Raw genomic sequence first — 14,807 nt, 5'->3', positions numbered from 1 at the left:
ACAGGGCGAGGAGCAATGGCCACACTTGAACACAACGGGCTCCACCTCAGCATAAGGAAGAACTTTCCATGGAGGCTGGCAGAGCACCGGAACAGGCTGCCCAGGGCGGCTGTGGAGCCTCCCTCCCTGGAGACATTCCCAACCCACCTGGATGCGTTCCTGTGCAGCCCGCTCTAAGTGACGCGGGCTTGGCAGGGCGGTTGGAGCGGACGATCTCCAGAGGCCCCTTCCACCCCTGACAAACTGCGGGCCGGGCAAGCGCGGTGACCCGGCGGCCCGCGGTCCGTGAGGGGCCGCCGCGTGCTGCGGGCCGGGTTGGGCTGAGGGGCGGGCCGGGGCCCGACGGGCGGGCGGAGGAGGCGCTCGGGGCGGGCGCTGCCGCTGCCCCCGCCCGGCGCTCGCGGTGCTGCGGCGGCGCCGCCGCTTCGCTTCCGCGGCGGGGCCGGGCCGGGCCGGGATTGGCCGCGCGGCCGCCTCGCCCCAGAATGCAGCGCATGGCGCGTCATTGAAGAGAGACCATGATGGCGGCGGCGGCCGCGGCGGCGGGGGGCGCCCCCGAGGTGATCGCCCAGCTGGAGAACGCGGCCAAAGTGCTCATGGTGAGGCGGGCGGCGGCACCGCCGCGCCCGGAGCGCCGCCTCGCCCCCGAAGGGGCGCCCGCGCCGGACCCTTCTCCCCTCCCCGCCTCCGTTCGCGCTGCCCTCGCCCCTCGAGCGCGGGGCTCGGAGCGCAGCCCCGCCGCCGCCCCGTCCCGCTCCCCTTTCGGCCGGGCTCCCTCGCTCCCTTCCTGCCCCTCCGCCGCCGCGCCCTCTCGTCCCTGTGGCCCGGCAGCCGGGGCCGGCCCCGCCGCGCACGCCGCGCCGCTCCTCCATGTGCCGCCCCGGGCAGGCTCTGCTGGTGCCCGCGCCCCGCTGCCCGCCCCGCCGCCGTCCGCCCGGACCCTGCCCAAGCTGCCACTCTCCAAGTTGCCAGGGAGCCACTCTCCTTCCTCTCCCCCGGGGCCGGGCCCGGGCACGGGCACCTCCCGCGGCGGCGGAGGAGCGCCGGGAGGTCGCGCCCGTCCCCAGCCCAGCGGGGGCAGCCGGGCACCCTGGGCAGCGTGGAAGCGGCCTCGGGAGAGCGCGATCCGCTTCCAGAGCTTTCCTTTAAGCCGAGAGGCACTGAGGAGCCAGAGGCTCGCGGTGCTGCCGCCTTGAAGCATAGCCTTAGTGGTGCTTCGCACTTGATCTGTTTAATTATCTGTACCTGCTGACTATGTGTTATCTTGTTTTCATAATTGCGTGGAAAAGAAAGTTCATATGGTAAAGATCAGAAATGTGATGGAGCTGGATACCGGTAGTGACCATTGGTGTTAAAACATCCTAGGTTTGCATCCTTGTAAAAGACTTGTTTGGATGAAAAACTGTGTTGGCTGGTATAGTATACAGGTCTTTATTGCAGATCTTCTGTACATGTCTAGCTGAAAGCCTTCCCCACAGGATTTATCTTACCAAAAAGTGATTCTGATAGAAATTAAGTTTTTAAGGTGTTGTTATTAATGGGATTTTAAAAACCCCAAAGAAATAGTAGCAAAGTTTTTCTGGTATCGATAGTTAATTAATGGCCAGAGTCTGAATGATTGTTTTAATGTCTTGCTGAAGTAGCCTGACTGTGAAGTGAGAGGTGATCAGCTTTACTCGTGGGTATCCCATCAAAATATGCATGTTACTCCTTGTCACGTCAAAGTCTGAAAAACACTAATTGTATTTCCAAGCAGGACAGTTAAGGTAAATAGTTTGCCAGCAAGCACTAATCCTTTTAGAAAAATACTTCACAAAGTATGCCACCAGTGATGGGTTTCAAGCTTTGAGCTGCTTTTGATTCGTGCATGCTTTACAAAATATGTCTGTATAGATGGTTAGATGTTCTGGTAAGGTCTGTGTATCTCTGTTTTAAAAATAACAAATGCAATAATTTTTGGGAGAGTTTGCCTGCCTGAGAAAAATCAGTGGTGTTACTGTGTAACAGAACACGTGTGTGAAACGCAGCTGGTGGTTAAGTAGTTTTCAGTATCCAACCCATAGCATATGCAGGAGCATCTCCAAAGTCTTCTTGCATCTGTGCTTGAAGATGAAATGTAACTTGTGTGGGCATTGTTTCCCTAGAATCCCTCTCTAGCAGAGAGGGGGAAAAGCAACTTACTGTGGAGTTGAATTAAATAAAAACCTTAATACAGTGAAAAGGCACTGGCTTCTTATGGTAATGTTTGTGCTGCTGTTGAAGAGTAGTTGCTGAACTTGCTGGTAAAAACATGGCTTGGGTCTGCAAGCACATGGATGTTAGGATCCTTGATGAATTTCTACCTTCTCCCTACAGCCTCTGACAGTGTGAAACCTGACTTGTTGTGGTATTTAGCTTTTTCTTCTTTTATTTCTTTTCCACAGCTGGTTTTGGAAGTTTCACAGACAACACTAAACTGAGAAGAACTAGTTAGATGGCTCTTACAAAGGAAGCTGCATGAAACAGAGATATTCACTAAAGCTGTCCATGAGGGTGAGGACCCAGAATCAGGCTTTAAGCAGGGCTGGCTGTGGAAGAGCTGTGAGAACTGTTTAGGGTTATTTTCCTGTGTTGCTTCTCAGAAATCATTGAGTCTTTGGAGGGATGCAGGAGAGGAGTGCAGCTCAGCAGGTGCTTCACAAGGGTGGACGTGAGACCCCAGAGACTGAAAGAGTTATGAGCTCTGCTCCTGTTCTGTCTCACTAGCAACTGTGCAAAATGAGGGGCCTAATTGTGTTTCAGGACTGCGCCTGGGCAGTGATGATCTGAATTCCATTTAGCCAGAGGGCTGCACTGTTTGGTTAAAGGCCTGCTTGGGGATGAGGGCAGGAAGTTATCCCTGTGTGGCAGATGGGAGGGGTGAACTGATCAAGCAAACTGCTGAGTTCACTTGGAAAGGCATTTATGTAAAAATCTGAGGACTTGCGGGGTGAAGGGTGATAAATCTGGGGCTAGGGTTGGAGGTCATGAGTCAAGGTTGGCACCTTGCAGTGGAGCCATACCTGAAGCAATGGGAAAAGGCAGAGCTGTGGATGGTCTGACAATAGATGGCAGAAGGTTTTAACTGGGCAGGGAGCTGTGGAGGGATTCAGCAAGGTTTTCTTGTGGCAGTCTGTTGCAGCTGAGACAGTGACAATCCTTGCAAAATACAGATGGCTAGAGATGCATCAATGTTTCAGCATTTCAAGCACTCAGCAGGCAGTGGTGGTGGTTTACTTGATACTTGTCTCAATTTCAAACAGAAATACTGAGCCTTGAAGAGAATAATGGCTTGCTAATAAAAAGACCTGAATGTGTTTAATTAACTGTCCTTGAGGATAAGCATGGATTAGTGTGAGCTCTCTAAATCTTTGATAAGTATTTTCATATTTTTTTTTCGTTGCTCTGGGTTAGTTGAGTTTTCCTTTGAAAAATTACTTTTTAGATATCAAATAAAGTATGCCCAAGTCCTGATCTCTTAAGTTGCTGATCTTTATGGATTTTGCAAACCATCACCTGCCGTGTTTGAAAACTGGAAACGTTCAGTCTTTTCTCTCACCAAGCTCTTCTACAACTGCATGGAAATGCTTTTCCTTTGTTACCAGTAATGCCTTTCAACAGGTTCTAGGTAGCTCACATTCAAAAGTCTTAATTTGAGAAAGGATTGGAATTTGTTATAAATGGAAGAATTGTTATAAAAGATGAAACTTATGTTGTCATTAACTGCCAAATATGACTTTGAAGGCTGGTGCTGTGACAACTTTCTTTAATGTGTGTAAAAGTATTTGCAGTACAAAAATTGGGTACCTAATTCCTTTTTAGTAAAGCTACATGGTGTTTACCTGAAGTAAGATCCCCACTGGTGCTTTGCTGTGAAGTTTGTCCATGCCGCAGACTGGTAGCCACCTTTGGCCTGTGTGACTTCGGCTTGGTAAAGACCATACATCAATATCTGTATGAACTGAGTTAATTCACTCCTCCTCCATTTCCTACTGGCATGGTGTTCCCTGACCATGTATCTCTTATCTATTATGTTCTGTTTTGCTCAAGTGGTAATTAATGCCAAGTATAATTAGTACTACTTAAGCACTGTTTTAATAGCTGTCTTCATGGATTAAAGAGGACACTGGTTGTATTATTAAGAAAAGAAATGTAAATTTTATCCCAAAAGTGAGAGAATGAAGTAGGAAACATTCCTGACATCGTCTAGTTATTGTTGAGAGTATATTAAGGCAGGTTGAAATTTTATGATATTCTCTAACACCTAAATGTGAATTCACAGGTTATTGCTTGTTCACCCACCTCCTTCCAAAAAGAGGTTCTCTGTTCTTACCTGCAGATCTGCTTTCTCCCTTTTGACCCTGTGCAGAAGGTATTAATATTTCTGAGATGACATAGGAATTAAACAAGGGAATGGATTTCTGTCAGGTTAGCAAGATGTATTGGCTATCTGTGCAGCCATTTAGGTTGCAGAGCTAGTAGAGGGGCACTGAAATTAGATTGTTGGATGTGTATAGAGCTGGTCCGCCCCTGCTAGTGGTGAGCTGTCAGGTGGCTCAAGTGTACAATATACCTTCACTGTACAATTTACTTACTAACTCAGACTCTCCTGATATTAGAAATGCCAGACTTCACTTAGAGCTGCACACTGAAAAGAGAAGAGGTTACAAGTTTCAGAAGGGAACATTCCAGCTGGAGAGAAGACAAAAAAAAAAAAAATCACAGTAAGTGTGATTGGTGAAGGCAGTGGAGCAGACTGTGTAGGGAGGCAATGGGATCTCCCATCTTGGAGATATTTAGTATTTGACTGACCAAGTCCTTGAACAACCTGATCTAACTTTGAAATGAGGTCTTTTTTGGGCAGTGGATTAAGCAAAGTAGTTCCAGAGGTCTGTGTTAGGCTATTCTATGTGGAGTGGCTCTTAGAAAGTTCAAAGAACATTTGAGCAAAAAGTTTGTAAATGTTCTGCTTTGACTGTGGTCTGTTTCAAAGGGTGTGTTGGGTGTGTGTGTAAGGTGATGTGGATTCTCACAGGGCTACCTTCTCAGGGTACCACTTAGTTTGTGATTTTTCCTGCTATTCTGGGGGAGATTTCAGGATAAAGTTAGGTAGTCTGACAGTAATTCTACAGACTTCATTTTCAGATGTTCAAATAAGCTTACAGAATAAGAACATAAGGGAACAGATTAGTAAAACCAGGTTGTTTATACCATTAACCATGACAGTTTGTATAGTTGGCTCTTTTTGACCTACCTTTCTTGGAGATCAAGCCTGTTGTGGTAAGTGTATGAAACTGTCAGGAAATAAACCCCCTTTTCTTCTAGCTAGTCTTCAGACATCAGAGGGGCTGGGTGCAGATAGGCTTAATTTCTCATTTATAACCAGTTAGGTACTAAAGTCTGGTCATATTGAATAAGAACTTGCATGGTTGTGGAGTTGTGAATGGTCTGTTTTATTGAAGCAGCAGATTCTGATAACTGCACTAGATCTACAAAATATAAGTGCATAGCTCTGTGTACAAGTGTTCCCAGGTAAGCTCCAATGCAGTTACAAATCTTACCACAGAGTTGTCCCTGCTTTGTGGAGAGGACCTGTCTGTAGGGTGGGGTTGTATTCTTGTCCTTCCATAGTGGAGGATTTCAAATATTAATTTTATACTTCTTGGACAAATGGATGAATGACTGCAGTTAAAAATCATTGGCTGCCTGTTGCTGCCATCACAGATGTGGGGTAGGGGGACACTGTTTTCTTATTTTCTTATTGGTGTGGTTTCTAATACATAAACAAGGGTTTAATGAGGGTCTTTGGTTACCTTCATTGAACTAAACTACCTATCTTGTGGCTGAAAAACAGACAGCACAAGCGTGTGGTGCTTCAGTGTGCTCCTCCCCACGGCTGAGGCAGTGGTGGTGGCATCTGACCCCTGCCAAGGCTTTACTCCCATCATTGTCTCCCTCAGAGAAACTCTGGGGAGTTTCTCCTCAGAGGAACTGATCTAAACCAAGGCTTGTTGTGCACAGTGAAGGGGCAGTGAGGCTGAGGGCTGGCACAGAGATGTGGGTGCTCTTCTGCCCTTCACTGAGACAGCATTGGGCTGTGGGGTCTCTGCTTCAGCCCAGGCACCATTCAGTTGTTAAGCCTTGCTCAAGCCCAGGTTCAAGATGAACAAGTGGCTTAGCTTGTGGTTTTGCTGAATCAGCCTCCTCAATTCTCCACTATCTCACATTTTGGCATAACTAGCCAGTCTGTTTTCTACAAAGGCCATGGCAATCCTTATTTCTCAAGGAGGTTGTTTCTTGTTGCAATATGTCTTCATTGTGAGGGAATTTTTCAGGCTGTGAAGCATGGCTCATAGTAAGGGTGAAAGGGAGAGATGGACTAGCTCTGCTTTTGTTATGGCAGGTTGCCTGTTGGAAGAAATGAGACAAATGAATCATTTCAATTTTGAGATTTGTGAAAGTCCTCCAAGCTGTCAACCCTAAAACAAGCAGGATGTGTGCTATTTTATGGCTAGAATAGACAAAACTTCTGCTCAGTTGAGTTTTTTCTAGTGATGGCCTCTAGCTGCTGATTTAGAGAGGTCTGAAAAATAAGGATGATCCTTTCTCTAGTGGACACTTTCTATCATTTGAATTAGCAATTTCAAAAGCTTGAAGTGTTATCATTTTCTCCCACAAATGCGTCTAGTTGTTTTTGGAATTCTTTTTTTTTCTTTTTATTTTTATATATATTGTTTAGTCCTTTTATATATATATGCATACATATATATATTTATACTACATGCTTGTCTGAGTGTAATGGGGTTTGCAAGTGTTGTTGGATAAAAACAATGTAGTTCTTTGAGTGAAGTCTGCTGTTTGGTAATTTAATTCATTCTTAAATTATGAGAAATTAATTGTTCTGATTTTTCTTCTTTAGTATCCTTTGTGACTTTTATAGTTCTCTATCATATTGTATCATCCAGTCATCTCTTAGCTAAACTGAAGGATCTTGTCTTTTTCTCATGTGGGATGTTCCCCCACTCATCAAATCATCCCTCTGTAATTTTTTAGATTTATGATACTGTTTTTGAATTAACTGACCGGAATTGTGATGTAGGTACTTGAGGATTTTAGATGGTTGTACATTTTTATATTCTTCTGTATTCCTTCCTAATAGTACTTAACATTGTACTTTTCTTAATTGCTTCAGAGCAGCAAGGGGATGTTTTCAGAAAACCATACCCAAGCTGTCCAGATGGTTTTTTGGAGCAATACTAAGTAACTTAGGAGTCCGTTATAAAGATGTATATTTTTTTCTTCTTTTGCTTAAGAGCTGGTATGGTTGGTGCATTTTACAGGCACACAGTTCAGATTACAGCCTGGGAGATAAGTAACTTGCATTGTGCACCATGCAAGTGAAACTCTTACCTGGGAGCTGAGAGCAAATGTGCATGGAGCTTATCTGTACTAAAGTGAAGAGCTGAGATTAGAGAAGTGAGAACTGATAGAGATTCTGATAACTTTGAAAAGTAAACATAGTGTTTGATGAAATTAAATCTAGTGAAATGGGATTGTGCATGCTTAGGGTTTATTTCCCCTGCCTGTTTCACAGAGGGAGTATTTGTCTCTTTGAATCACTAGGTTTCACACCCATTTGACATGTCACCATTGCATTGGCATATTTCTATATTTTGGTCTGAGTAATCGATGTAAATACTGTATGCTTGCTTCTATATTCATCTGCTGGGGAGCTTCATTAGTCCATAATTCCATCTGGATTATTCTTCTTCAGGCCTTACCTACTGCTGTTTTCCCTTTAACCTGCTTCCTAAGAGTCTTATCGTTGTTATGCTAATCTGTGTTCATTAGTTAATTAACAGCTTTCCCTATGGAGAGGTGGAAGAAATCCTCTTGATTATTAAGTTGAGCTGATCCTGTCACAAGCAGATAAGTAAAATATTTCTTTTCATCAGTTTCTGACAGTATTTTGATTCTAAAAAGTCTAATTTAGGTGTACATAAGATCTCCACAATTTTGATGCATAGTGGGGTATATGAGTGGCATAAACCCATAAATGTGCTGGGAGATGTGATGTACAAGGGACTGTAGGAGCTGTAGGAGATGTTGGTCCTTTGGACTTTGAAGTCTAAAACACCTTGTTGAACAGGAGTAATTAAGATGGGGATTTTAGGGAATGAAGGAAAACTGACAGGAGGACATACATTAAATTGTCCCTCTTCTTCTTCTTTCCTGTCTCCCAAAAAGGAAAACTCCAAACTTTCTTACTTCAGAGACATAACAATGAGTTGCTGGTGTATAGTACTGGTTTTGGCTCTGCTAAAACATAGGATAATAGTACACCTACCTGAGTTGTTGCATAGTGAACTAGATTGGGTATTGAATTCAGGGAGAAAGGAGTCTTTTAATTAAAGTTGTTTTCACTGTGTTGTATTAGAGACAATTCTACTACCTTGACTGAGATGAGAGAGCTTGCCTATGCTTCTGGAAGAAATTTGGTTAAATTATGTTGTTAAACCACTTAGGAAGCAGTGTGAACAATTCTTTCTTTTCAAATCAAGATTGGTTTTTTGTTGTTTTTTTTTTTTTAGTAGAAAACACATTAAAGTTATTTAAGTAGGAGCAAGTGAATAGTAGTTTTTGCCTTTGTTACTTTCTAAGTCAGATAAGTGGGTTTAGTGGTGCCTACCAAATTCAGAATTTACAGGACTACAAAAGTGAATATGAAGAAAGGCTAAATGTATGTCATTATTTATGCTAAAATTATGGATTTCACTCTTTGTTGTCATTCTGGCCAGCTGTGTTATGTGTAGCTGTGCAAAATGCTAGAGGCACAGCTGTGGTAGTGTTGAAAATGCACCTTATTCCAGGGTCTCTGGAAGGCTTTGTATAATTAATCTGTGGCTGTGAAATCAATGACGTACAGAAGGGTGATTTGCCATGGAATTTTACAGTTTGATGATGGCAACCCCTGGGATTTCAAAAGCTTTGGGTAAGGTGAAGAACAACTGCAGTTGCAGGCTTGTAAATGTGACATTGGGTATATTTTCCCAGGAGCCTAAACCAGCCTAACACCAAGTGGCAGAGAAAAAGCATTACTTGTCTTTTTGGTGGATTGATTATCTGCTAGGTTAGTGAGCTGGACTGGGTGTCAGAAGGACTTGCCAGTTGCCAAATGTGTGTCTAGGAGCAAAGAGGAATTAACATGGCTGGAAGGAATGGAAGATCTCCAAGCACCACAGCCATGGACATCTGGAGAGGCAGCCCCTCTTCATTACTGTCAAGTTAGACTAGGATCCTGTTGTAATGATGGAAAATAAAAATACCAGTGTCCTTTACAAATGAGTTTTGAAATCTCTTCATTTTAAAGAGCTGCAGAAAAGCTACATGGTATTGAATTGGAGTGAGTGGTATGTTCCTCAACTTTGTATTTCAAGATTTTTGGAAATGGGTAATTTGATAGTTTTTAAGGAAGTGATTGAGCCATGTTCTATCACTTCTTCAGGCTGCTTTGGATGGACTTTGAATTTGACTCTTTCACATCACAAGTAAATATCCTGGCTGCATGGGTTTTTGCTTCAACAGTTTGTGAATGAGGGCAGGAGCACTTTGCAGAATTCAAAAAACATTGCAGCATCATTAGCACAGTATGAAAATCCAGTAGCTGTGTACTGCAGAGGCTGGTGCATTGACCTGTGCCATGGAGCATCTGTGGCTCTGGGACTTAAGCATTGTTTTGCATGAAGATCAGTGGTGCAATTGGTTGGCAACCAACCCTCAGTTACACCTTTCTTTATTGCTGTGAAACAATGTTCCAACTATCACTAATTGTGGCATTAGTGGTGATGTGCAAGCAGTATCAGAGCTAATAAGCAGCAGAAACAATTGTACAAGCACAAACCACACTGGCTCATTGATGAGTTCAGCAGAACTGCCACCTGTGTCTTGTGGCAGCACAAGAGAAGTCGTATCTCTGTGCCCTACCTGTCTGGGGACAGGTGGAAGGTGTCCAGGCTGGTGATGTGGGATTAAGTATCGTCCTCTCTGGCCCAGCATCCATGTGTGTCACTTCTCTGCCTTGGGCAAGCAGCAGAGGCGCTTCTCCTTTTGATTATTTTGTTCAGCTCTGCAAATAGGTGGTCTTGAAAGTTTTGTTATGAACTTCCCCAAAACTGATATGCCACAGTTTGGTCTTGTTTATTGGTGGTCCTGGCACTTACATGGTCCCTTAAGTCAGTTGCTCCCTCATCTTGCCATGACTTCACACAGTCACTGTTGGTGCTGGCAGACCCTGCCTGCTTGCTCTGGGTTTCACCTTACAGCTCAGTTGGTTTCCTCTTATGTTACAACCGTCACCTAAAACCTACATTTTACACATTTGTCACTGGTAGATTTCATGAGCACATCTCCGCAGCATCTCCATGTATATGTGTATACAGGAACTGGAGATCCTCAAATGGGAGCCTGCATCTCTGTTGCACAGGGACAGGAATGTTCCCCCTGTGCAGCTAGCTGCTGGTTTGATACTAGGTGCCTTGAAGCTGAATTGTGTGTTGTTGAAGCAGTGGCTGAAAAGCATTAAAATAACCCTCACTGATCTTAAGTGCAAAGAGAATTTAGTATTTTTTTCTGCATCATCTTTTTGTTTTGGTTTTTGTTTTGCTTTTCATCAAGGTCTTAACTGTTCACATTTAGTTAGCTTTTTCTTCTCTTGGGCCACTGGCTTCTACTGTTTATTTTACTAATAATCTTGCTGCTATTTGACTTCTCTTTCAACCATAGTCTTGGTAGCTGCCCAGATGGCTACATCTTGCATTGTTATTGAGGAAATGTGCAAAAAAGCTTACAAAACAGGCACACTCCTCTCTGGTGATGAGAGATGAATAGTGCTTTCCTCACCTGTCAACAACAGCCACCAAAGCCCAAGCACAAAAACAAATGTGCTTCTTCCTTGCGAGGTTGTTTTAAGTGGGATTAGGAACAGATGTTGGGTACTTTCAGGATAATGAATTGTTTAGTGGGGAATATATAAATATTAAATTCTAAAATAAAGAGAAATGACAATATTGTTTCTGGGAGCTAGTCTCCTGTCCATTTTACAGTAATATTTACTCTAATAGTGCTGATAATAAAATATATGATTATGACCTCATTTCTTCATGATATTTTTTCAGTGGAGCCTGAGTATGTGGAACTCTGTGACTGTTCAGAACTTAAGACTTGGCTAATTTGTGCCAGTTTCTTAGAGTGAACTCAGGCATTCACTTTGTGAGTCCTAAAATTGTGTCTTCTAAATGAAATCCCAAAGCGTTTATGTATGAAATTAAAAAAAAAAACAAAACAACACAACTTTATCATAGAAAACTCATGTTGAGAAGGGGCTTTCTCAAAATATGTATAATGTGTCTGCTCTCCTGTATATGAGAGAATGAATACAGTCATGTGCAGCTTCTTTAGTATCATGGTTCAGGCTGTATTTGCAGGAGTGGGACAAAGTAGTAAAACCTGGTAAAAGTAGAATAGGTCAAGCATGTACAATTCTAGATGGATTTTTGCTGTTTCCCAGTATGGACAAACTGAGGAAGGATCTTTTTTGATGTGTATTCAGTGAAAGTTCATCGTTTTTTCTGGGTTTGAGTGAAAGGTTATTCTCTTCACAGAATTAATTTCAATTTCACAATTTCTCTTGGCTTTCTTATCTTCCACCTAATGCAGGTTATGAACTTCCTCTTCTGGCCTCTAGACTGCTCTTTTTTTTGCTAAACCTTGATTTCTTGTCTGTACTTGGAAGTGCAATAAACCAGAGAAGTTTTCCACATCAAATTTAGATAAACTTTAAAAGCTTCCTTATCTTGCTTTTAATCTACTCTTCTTAAATAACTATGGTAGGACAAAATAATTTTGATGTTTCAACAAGATTGATGATGGAGGAAGTGCTAAACTCTGAATTTTGGCAGGGAAACTGACTGCCCTGTGTGCCTGATTTTGTTCATTAGCTTGGTGGGAGGAAATGCCTTTTTGATAGGAGTCAAAGCCTAAAACGCTCAGAAATCAAAATTTATCACTATCTCAGTTTAAATATTTCATGTAGTGATGGCTTTTGACTTGTGTTTTTGGGTCTGAGGTGCATGGGGGTTACCTACCCCTGTGATGCCTCACTCCACAGTGTGTGCTTACTGTAGAAGGCTACATGCAAGTAAAAGTAATGCCACTCTTACAGCAATGGGTGGTTCTTTCATCGAGTATGATTTGAAACTGGACAATAGGAAAAAATTAGTAGAGGACACTTCTTCATGCACAATATGAAAATTTCTTTTGCAGCAGGAGAGCAGATGCTGACTGTATTTGATGTATAGTGAACCTGATAAATGGGTCATATGTACATCTCAAGTTATGAACTTTTGAAGATGAGTATTGCCATTACCAGTATTATGATTTCCTTTCTAGTAGAAGAGGGATCACAATGGTTCTTTCTTTACTTCAAACTTTGTATTGAAAATCTCTGTCACTATCATGGCACATTTAAGTGGTGTCTGTGCGGTCTTATAGGCACAGAAATGAGCAATACAGGGGTGAGCTACTTGAATCTTTAGATCAAGTTGCAATCAGGATTTCAGAGGCTGTGGATAGGCTGGGATCCTATCTCTTGCTGAAGAACCAGGACCTGTCATGGGGATAGTGCACCCTGCAATGAGGTTTGTGGTGTGTTGATGCTGAGACCTTTCCTCCTATTACCCGTGTATCTTCCATGCCTCCTTGTGGGGAAGAAGAGAAACTGCTGGAGTTGGTGGGAGCTAAGGGAGAAGTTTGGATAATTTCCACCTACTTTCTCTTTTTTGCTTCAGGATAAGGAGGCCAAGCTCACTCCAGGAGATGATCAGAGGATGGTGTTGCCAAATTGGCTATCAGTCAGGATTTAAGGCCAGCCACCACCAGCCCTGTGATACCTGAGGAGTAGCTAGAATGCATGGGGGGTTATTTTCTGCTAAATTGCTCATCTCTTAATAGGAAGATTTTACCTTTTAAACAATGAAAGGAAACAGGAGAACAGGACTTGAGGTTAGTGTGAGTGCAGTTATTGTAAGGGCACTTTGACTTTTTGTATCGTTTAGTAACATATTTTTAGGGTTCCTGTGCTGTTACAGTAGTGATGTGCCATTTTTACTAAAGTCAAAGTGGGTTGATTTTATTTAACGTTAAATGCTTTGAAAAGGTTTGGATTTGGAACAATGAGTTTTTCTCTAACTGTTCTGTGTATTTACAGTGTTTTTCTTATCTTTATCCTTCTATTATATACTTTGTCTTGATTGAGGTTTCTTTGGCTTGCATGGATTGACTTCTTGTTGCTTTGTTGGATCTTACTGACTTCAAGGGACCATGTGGGTTTTCCCATTGCTGTCAGTCAGATGTTTTAGAAGAGTTATTTTGCCAAACAGGACTGCAGGTCAGACCTCATTTGTGCTTTGAAATGTTAGAACAGTGAATGTAGAGATTAGAAAATAAATAGCATTTAATTTAAGGGTCTGAACTGTAGCCTCACATCAGCATTTGTCTTCACTGTCCACAGCCAAACTACTATAGGCTAAATATCCATTATGGGATATTTTTCAGATTTAGCTGTGTTGTGCACATAAACGAAGGGTAATTTCAATGGAGAGCCTGTAATAGACTATATTTGTGGATGAAATTGTTAGCAGAGAAGCAGAATCTCAGTTGTGTTTGTTGCTTGCCTTGGAGAGAAGTCTCAGGAAATGTTTTGTTATTGATGGTAATGATTTACTTTGGCTCTTTAGTCAATTAATATATATATATATTTATAGTATCTTATGCAAGAACATTACTAAACTGAGAATAGCTCTTATTACAAACTACAATTTGTCTCCTGTTTTCCTTGCAAAAGAGTTAATAACATACTTCAGCTTTGAAATACAAAGCAAAAGTTGATAAGAAAAAAGTGGTCTTTTTTCCCTATTGTTAAGTTTCTGCATGAAAGCAAGATGTGAGTGAGTAGGTGTGTAGGAGGCAATTCCTCCAGCAGTCGCACATTTGTTCCAAATATATACTGAAAAATACTGGGCACTCTGGGGTTTGAATTATTTAAGTCATAATTACTTTTGGAGAAGATTTTTATTTTTTAAATCAAAGGAAGTTTTTGTTCAGAAAATCTCCACCATGTTGTCTCTAGTGCAGGTCTGGTTGGGAGTTATATATATAAAGCCTCTTTCTTACCAGTCTTCACAAATAAACTTGAGTAACTTTTAAATTGGAGGATGAGTTAGTGCTGTAATTTAAATGATTGTTCAAAAAACGAAGTGTAAAGGAAGTCATTGGAATGTAGTTGAAGATGTTTTTTGTGCTAGCTAAGTTTTCTCAAGGCTAGGCAGTCATGTCATACAGATCTGACTGGGGCAGCAGAAGCTGCTGTTGCTAATCAGTTGTCTAAATTCCTTCTGGCCTTGTCCCCAAGCCTAGAATGTCTGATCTACTTGTAAAGCAGAGCTGAGCATCTTCATCTAGTATGAATTGTTTGCTTGTAACATCTGCTTCATGAAAGGACAAGACATCCTTGCATCATTAGGTATCAGTGTCTGCTAGAGAAGTAGGGTGAATATCTAAGTGTCAATATCTTCTCTGTGCTCAACCTCTACATTTAATCTCTTTGATTAGCTACTTTAATAAGACAGGTGACAGTGCTCTTATAGGAAAAAATTAGTAGAGGACACTTCTTCATGCACAATATGAAAATTGGAGAACTTGAAAAGTGTTACTGCTAAAACTGGAATGAGGAC

The 14,807-nt window shown here is 42.3% G+C and overlaps 1 protein-coding gene across 3 annotated transcripts in view; it reads left to right on the top strand.

Annotated features, from left to right (window-relative positions):
* Positions 1–411: 411 nt before the first annotated feature.
* Positions 412–14,807, top strand: part of XPO4 (exportin 4) — a 79,880-nt gene continuing 65,484 nt past the window's right edge. For 2 of the 3 annotated variants that reach the window (XM_056482653.1, XM_056482662.1), the window contains exon 1: positions 418–599. In XM_056482653.1, coding sequence (XP_056338628.1) covers positions 519–599 — 81 coding nt within the window. In that variant the 5' untranslated portion in view covers positions 418–518. Of the gene's footprint in view, positions 600–14,807 lie in introns of all 3 variants that reach the window. The other variant, XM_056482644.1, reaches the window with a different exon arrangement.

The sequence above is a fragment of the Oenanthe melanoleuca genome, chromosome 1, assembly GCF_029582105.1.
Source record: "Oenanthe melanoleuca isolate GR-GAL-2019-014 chromosome 1, OMel1.0, whole genome shotgun sequence".
In the NCBI taxonomy this organism is placed as follows: domain Eukaryota; kingdom Metazoa; phylum Chordata; class Aves; order Passeriformes; family Muscicapidae; genus Oenanthe; species Oenanthe melanoleuca.
The sequence above is the reverse complement of the archived record's forward strand: the minus strand, read 5'-3'. Positions and strand labels throughout refer to the sequence as shown.